At 42.9% G+C, this 8,019-nt stretch overlaps 1 protein-coding gene across 1 annotated transcript; it reads right to left on the bottom strand.

The window, feature by feature from the left end:
* Positions 1-2,948: 2,948 nt before the first annotated feature.
* On the bottom strand, positions 2,949-7,599 carry LOC124699486 (putative B3 domain-containing protein Os08g0325100). Its single transcript, XM_047231784.1, has 7 exons — positions 7,489-7,599; positions 6,584-6,710; positions 5,909-6,225; positions 5,707-5,833; positions 3,809-4,289; positions 3,462-3,715; positions 2,949-3,207 (listed from the first exon to the last, which is right to left on the bottom strand). Exons 2-7 carry the CDS (start codon positions 6,695-6,697, stop codon positions 2,953-2,955), a joined length of 1,548 nt encoding a protein of 515 aa, XP_047087740.1. The 5' UTR covers positions 6,698-6,710; positions 7,489-7,599; the 3' UTR covers positions 2,949-2,952.
* Between the last annotated feature and the right edge of the window lie 420 nt (positions 7,600-8,019).

The raw sequence follows: 8,019 nt of genomic DNA, 5'->3' as shown, positions 1-8,019 counted from the left end.
TTTATTTGCTCCTAGCTATAAATAGACCTTCTTCCACCTTGAGACAAGGAGTTCTTCCCATTCTCTCACCTCCATTGATCCATTTTGAAGAACTTGCTCTCCCCTTTGATTCCTCCAACCATTCTTGCTCATTCTTGAGGATTTGAGAGAGGAGATCTAGATCTACACTTCCACCAAACCGTTTCTTCTCTAAGTGAGGGAATCTCTTGGGATCTAGATCTTGGAGTCTTTGGTTGACTTTCCCCTTGTTCTTCCTCTCCAATCTCATCCTAGCATTCGTTGCTTTGGTGGGATTTGAGTGTGAAGGACTTGAACACCTCCGGTGTTCTTGCTTTGCATCATTGCATAGTGTTGAGCTCTCCACCATGATTTGTTCGAGTGAGAGACCGTGAGCTTGTTACTCTTGGAGGGTGACCTCCTAATTGGCTTGGTTGGTGTCCCGGTGATCTCTTCGTGGAAGATTGTGAAGGGGCCCGGGCTTCTCCTTCGTGGAGCTTGTGAAGTGGTTGTGGAGCTTGCCATCTCCGGAGCGGAGGAAAAGCTAACCATAAGGAAAGGGCCATTATCCTTCGTGGGTGTGGTTCGGAGAATAGGGTGAGCCTTCGTGGCGCGGGGAATCCTTCGTGGGACCTCCACTCCTCCAAACGTGACGTACCTTATTGCAAAGCAAGGGAACACGGGAATACATCCTCGTCTCCGCGTGCCTCGGTTATTTCTATACCCGAGCTCTCTTTCCTTGTGATAGCCATCGTGCTTGAAGTACATATATCTTGTTATCACTTGTGCTACATATATCTTGTGCCTATCTTGCTTAGCTCTAGTTGCTATTGTTACACTTAGTTGAGCTTAGCATATTTAGGGTTTGTGCTTGTAAACTAAACGATAGTTTAATTCCGCATTCTTACAAGTCAAATCCGCAAGAGTTTGTAATTGCCTATTCACCCCCCCCCCTCTAGGCGACATCTCGATCTTTCAGTTTCGATGGTCGGGATATCCAGCCTTGTACAACATTGTTCGTCACAAGGGGGACACCTTACAAAAGGTGATGGATTCTTAGAGTATCTCCAGCCGCGTACCCCAAAGCGTCCCTCCAAAGGGATTTGGGGGATGCCAAAAAAATCGTCTCAGTCGCGCGCTCCAAAGGCCGCTTCGGCGGACGTGCCCCAAATATTGTCCGGCGTCCCTAGCCCATCCCTCTATTAGAGACGACAGACACAATTTTTACACTTGCTTTTTGTTTGGAGGTCACGTTTGGGGGACGCAGCTAGAAACGGGAGCCCCCCAAACGTGGATTCTGTCCGGACATCCCCCAAACGACCAATCTGGCGCTTTTGTCGGACGTCGTTTGGGTGATGTGACTGGAGATGCTCTTATCCCCCCTCGGCAACGTTCATATGCGGCCTTATTGGCCCCCGACTAAACACTTGGAACGAGCTGCTTCAGCGGCTAGATTCAATACAGTTGGCTTCGGGGCCCGATGAATTCCGGTGGAGTCTTAACAAGAATGGAATATATTCTCGATAGGCTCTATGTACACAACCATTTGCATTCCTACTCAACCGATACTAAATAACAAATCCATCTGGAAGATGAAGATACATCTGAAAAAAAAGGTCTTTGCATGGTATCTTCGTCGAGGTGTGATTCCCACTAAAGATAACCTTGCGAAACGCAACTGGTAGGATTGTAAGAAATGTGTGTTATGTCACGAAAAAGAGACAATAGAATACTTTTTCTTCAATTGTCGGGTTGCTAGATCTATATGGTCAATCATTGAGATATGATCCACCCTGTATCCACCTCGTAGTATTGCTAACGTTTTTGGCAATTGGCTAAATGGGGTGGATTCCAGGTATAAAACGATTATCCGAATGGGAGCAGTTGTATGGTCGCTTTGGTTGTGTAGAAATGACAAGGTTTTTAATGACAAAAATTGTTCTATTATGCAGGTTATTTACAGGTGTACCACTATGCTCCGTTCATGGTCGCCGCTTCAACGCTTAAAGGATCAAGAGCTATTTATGGAGATGTCTACACGGTTGGAGAATACGGTTAAAGAGTTTATTTACCAACATAGGTAGCTGCATAGACACATGAAGATATGGACCAGTTGGTTTTTTTTTCTTTCCTTTTTGATCTTTGTGTACTCTTTTTAGTTGAATTCTGGATTCTTAAACGGTTATGTGCATCTTAGCTATGCTGAGATTGAGTGTAATACTTAATAATTCGAGTAATAAAACGCCTTTTATCGAAAAAATAAAGCTCGCAGCACAATCCTACGGTTTCCCTCAAAAAAGCAGGTTTCTGTTTACTTCCAAAAATGAGCTCGTTTGTTTTTTGAATAATTGAAGCTTTACTTTTACCTCTCAAAAAATTCCATAAAATATAGAGTACATATACATGCCTGGCTATACATGACAAAATTTACATCAAACATTTTCACATCTCATCCGCACAAAAAAAAAGACATGTCAAAAGCCAAATCGAGTACTCCCTAATTTCAATGGATTTAACTTTATCTAGATACACATGCATCTAGTCTAAAATTTTAAATAGATACATACCAATCTAGATAAAGTGGAGTCCATTAATATGGACGGGAGGAAGTACTTTTTTTTTTGTCTTTTCTAACCATTGATTTTGTGATTTGTGTGTTTGCCTAAAGTAGTGGATGGGCTCTTGGCCCAGTGGTAAAAGCGCATTGGATTTTATCCCAGGGGGGCATGATGAAGAGCTCAATCAGCGAAAGTAAACCAGAAAAAGTTACCAATATCCGAAGAGAAGAGTACACTGATATTAAAAGCATGTTTCAGTATATTATATGATTAGTACGGAGTATTAGCCAATACAAAAGCACTATCAGCGTCAACATGAATTACACTAGCCAACGAAATGCATTACCAATCCACCGCTCTCCGGAAATTCCGCAACAACATCACTATGCCATATCGATCAATTGCCATCGTTTACGCGGATGATATAGACTTCCATGGTGCACCTGCTCGAATTGTTCAACAGTTCGAAAAGGCAGATGTCACCCATCTTCAGATTGTTGTCCTTCACAAACTGTTGCCATCCGCTTCCGAGTTTTTTCTCGTTACGTGCACTATTATCAGTAACGGATACTTCCCATTCCTTGTCAAGCAGCTGAAGATACAACTGTGTCTCCTCTGGAAGATATTTCTCAGCATAGGTGCTGGGGAAAGTCTGTTTTACAGATTTTAACGCAAGAGTAAGTAGATATAATGGCATGAAAAGATTAGAGGTAAACTAACATGCCACTGCTTCCTAAATTAGTAACACACCAGGAAAGCAAACCATATGTAAATTCAGAGATGACTGGCTATGAATCTACAACATCGAGAATAGTGCTTTCATTAATATTCCAAGAACACAACAGTTTAGGAAGACGCCCACATGATCAAAGCAAAAAAAAAACGTCAAGAAAAGATGGAACTTACCAGGAAGCATTTTGAATCAAGGTTGGACTTGCCCATCACAGCAACAAATATGGGGATCTCTGAGTGTATAGAGTGGATCTTCCGCTTCACCTCTTCCATCTGATCTGAAGTTAGTTTGGTCTTACGGGTGGTAATGTAACCATCCTTCAGATGCTCCTTTTGAATTGAAGATAGCCTCATCTTCTTCCTGACAGTGTAATTGGAACCAGGAAGATCCTCTAGTCCATGGCCATCTTCAGAGGAGAAAGAATCTTCTGTGAAAAGAAAATAGAAGTATTAAATACAGCTATATAATAATGAGAACGATTTGCAAGGAAAGGTATATTTGTATAATGGCAAACTGAGACCTGATGCCTGAGAAGAGTATGAATACATTGTGGTCCAGTTGTTTTGACATGACTTGTGCTTTCGGAGCCTCAGTCTTTCTGTTCGTGGTGACTCCATTGGCAGCCTATTCACTGTGGTAAGTGGCTGCATTTCCGTGAGCTGGGGATGAAAATCCGAACTCTTTACAGTTTCAGTAGCACTTGTATGCTTTTCTTGCACAGGGGGCAGAAAAGGATCCACAACAGCTGATAATGCCTTCTCATAGCCAAGTTCATCAAAGATTATGACACTGAACTCAGAGTTCCCATTGTATCTGAATATTATAGTGTCACCTATCTTTAGACCGAAGGTTTCAGCAAATTTTCCCCATCCCGCTGTAAGGACAAGCTTTTCTTGGTTCCTGACAACTTCAATTATATAGCTGCAACGATTTTGTGTTTCAAGTTTGATTTCTCCTGGGATCTTGCCTTTGAAACGCTGAACAAATTCTTCTGGCATGATCTGGAGAAATAGCTAATTAATTTCTTGTTTGAATGGACCATTTATAAACCAGATATAAAAGATAATCACTAGTATAATCCAAGTATTTACCCATAACTCTATGACACTGTTCAGAGAAAACATGGTTTACTGGCCCGTGTTATGGCCGGGTAGCCGCTGGATATTAGCTAGTTCAGAGATTAATGCACATACATTTATCACATGAGGAGGATAAGTTCTGGTGGACGGTACATGCAGTACATCAGGGTCCTTTTGGGTCAAACCAATGTACACCGACATGGTGAACTATAGCCATCCTTTTTGCAGGAAATTTATTCAAAAGGGCGTAACCAGTGTTGAAAGCTCCCACACATTGTGGGGTCTGGGGAAGGGGTATTTCTAGGCAGCCTTTCCCTTGCATTTTATTATGCAAGGAGGCTGATTCGAACCCAGGACCTCCAGGACACAAGTGGATTGCAGGAAATTTATTTGGGAACTGAAAATCCCACTTAAGTCAAATTCTTTATTTGGTATTTGTGGAGATAAGTAGTTTAAACCAAGGATAACCTAGAGAAACGCAGATGGAATGACAGCAAGTGTTGCTACTGTGATCAGGAAAACGCAATTTAGCATTTGTTTCTTTCATGTCCCTCGGCACTTTTTTGGGTTGTGTGCATCCGTAATGCCGCTAGGGAAATGCGTTGTTGCAGAGGCTAGCTGTAATTGGTATCTTCGCAATATTATTAATATATACTTTTTGTCGAAAAAATGTCCCTCAGCACGTTGGTTGTGGAGCATGGTCTTTGTGGCCATTGATATCCTACCACAAACTAGTAACTCAAATATGTTTGGAATTAGCTAGTGTGTGCTTTATGTTTGGATATTTGGAATTGGTGTAGACTTGTACTAATGTGGTTTCTAACAACAAAACAGAAGATTCCAGATTCTTATAGATCATACATAGGGTTGCACATGCCGTGGTCTTCACTTCAGGGTGTGTAGGCACGGGATTCGATATGGAGTATATGGTAGATTGGTAGCATGGGTTTCATTCAACAGTTGAGGTGGCAGTCTAGTAATAGGATTTCTGCTGCACGGGTGTATCATGGCTTGTAATCTATATTGCGTCTTTCAGCCTGTGACGAGCACACTGTTATTATTTTTGTGAAAACTACACAGCCCATCAGATTCATGATGGGAATAGCATGGCTCACTGGTTGGTTCAGAACCGTGGTATGAACATGGAAGGGTAGAGTACCGGGATTAGCCAGCGAAGGGGGTCTATTTTGTACCAAATACATATTTAGTATTCTTTTCAGTCAGGTCAGAAATAGACATCACAAAACAATTTATACTAGAAATAAGAAAATCAATGATTTTTAGAAAACAACATAGTAAATGACATAAGGGGATGGTGCTGCATTTCAATGTGAATTACCATCTCATGTTGAAAATCACCAATCATAAGCATCAAAAAATTCTTTTTTTCATCATCCAAGTTCATGTAGTGATATTCAAGCCAGCTTTTGCATCTTTCACAAGGCGCATCCATGTTCTTATAAGACCTGCAGTCAAAACGGCAAGTGAACTGAAATTTGGTCCAGCAAATAAAGCAATGAACTAAAAAACTGATACTTTACCCAGTTTCATGTGTGTCGCTGCGCCTATCTTGGACCTGAGACATAAAAGGATCCACAACAGCCGATAATGCCTTCTCTCGACCAAGTTTATCAAATAGTATGACATTAAACTGAGAGTCTCCATTGTAATTAAATATTAAGGAATCCCCCATCTGTAGATCATAGCTTTCGACAAATTGACTCCAACCCACTGTAAGGACAAGCTTTTCTTGGTTCTTGGCAACAGCAATAATGTGACTCTGATCATTTTGGGTATGTAGCTTGATCTTTGTTGGAATTTTGCCTTTCAAACGCCGCACAAGTTCTTCTGGTATTATCTGCGGAAGATATTAAATAAATAGACATAAAATTTATGAAGAAGCTCTAAAAGACAGTAGTAGTTATAATCAAGGTTTTACTTTGTCACTCTCATACCCGATTAAGATGTTAGGACAAAAACAAGGAAAATGTCTGTCGATCTTCCCAGTAATTGCAATAAAGAAAAGCAAAATTTTGTGTGAACTAACTACCTCAAAGCTAGTAGCCTCAAATATATAGACACCAAATTAACAAGATAAATAATCAGAAGCTTGAAAGTACTCTACTCTTGAAGTAAAGAGCTAGCAAGCAGAACTGAAATTACTAGATCGTTGGCATTTAGAAATAGTAGAAAGTGGTCTTTAAAAATAGGTTTACCATCCCATCTTGGAAATCACCCATCATAAGAACCAAGAAATACTTCTTTTCATCATCCAAATTCTTGTACAGGTGCTCATCCCACAGTTTACACCTTTGGCAAGGCGTGCACATCCTTTTATCAAGCCTGCATTGCAAAATTATTAGCAATGAAATATGGTAAGAGTATATGAAGTCATTAACAGTAAGAAGCTTGTGCTTGACCCGAATTCATGTGGAGTATTAGTTTTTTTTGGAGATCATGTGTAACTTCGATTCAAACCATCACTATTCGATCTTACCCTAAGAAAAACTATTCGAACAGGAGAGGATTCCTGGTGGATTGGACAAGAAAGAAAGAAAAAAAGTTTTCTCCATGAACCCGACTTTCTCTCATCTGGCCGCGCCGCGCTGTACCCAGTTCGCCAACATCGCGCCGCCCCCATGGGCTGCACCGACACCGGCTCACCGATCTCGGCCTCCCCTTTGCCAAGATTCCTCACTCAAGTCTCGGCCTCCCCTTTGTTTTTTTAGAGGTAAGGCCTCATGGCCTCCCCTTTGTCGATTTCCCCGCCGGCAATCGATTCTCCGTCGTGACGCTCCGTCGGCCTCAATGCCTCATCGTCATCAAGAGCGCTTGCAGAACACCCTGGCGTTGGCCGTCGCCGTCGTCAAGCGCTGGCCTCCGGAATCACAACAAGACGCATGTCTTCCTTCCCCATCTGTACATGCATAAATGTACTTGTATGTTGTATCGACCTTACAAATGAGGGATATAGGATGCTGGATCCAGACTTACGCGAATACAAAATGAAAGGACTGCGAATATCATCCGGGTTCTTTTAGTAGACTGTGCTGCGAAAGGAAGACTACTGGGAATATGATGCTTAGATTTTTCTCACCTAGGAATACCACATGATTCTTACCTTGCTTAATCCCTCACTTTTGTTCTCCTCCGCGTTGCCTTCGGCTATCCGCCGTCAGCTCTGCTAGATGGGACGAGGCCGAGACGCCGAGTGGAGAGTGCTTGTCCAGCATAGCACTAGGGCATCTCCAGCGGCGTGTCCGCCCGTGACCGGAAATGCTTCTGAGGTCATCTCTAGCGGGGCGACGTAAAGTGACCGGGTCGTGTGGAGACGCAAACTTGGCCTAAATATGCGTCAGGTTTGCGTCTCCGCTGACACTACGCGGTCGCGCCGAGTATCCGTCGAAAAAGACGTATGACCCGCGCGTTAGTGGCAGGCAGGCCGATATTATTTCCGCCAGTGGTCATTCCCCGCGCAAAAAATCAAAGTAGACGGCGTGAGCGGTCCAGAAGCGATGGACGTCCTCGCCGCCGCAGCCACAGCATGGATGCCGAGCAAACTATCGCAGCCGCCGCTGCCCCACACTCCCCCGTAGCCACGATCATAGCCAGCATGGAGGTTGCAGCTCCGCTGCCCCAAAGCGGGCCGCCA

Source organism: Lolium rigidum, chromosome 3, assembly GCF_022539505.1.
Source record: "Lolium rigidum isolate FL_2022 chromosome 3, APGP_CSIRO_Lrig_0.1, whole genome shotgun sequence".
NCBI classification, from domain to species: Eukaryota; Viridiplantae; Streptophyta; class Magnoliopsida; order Poales; family Poaceae; genus Lolium; species Lolium rigidum.
This window is presented reverse-complemented; position numbering and strand designations above follow the sequence as displayed.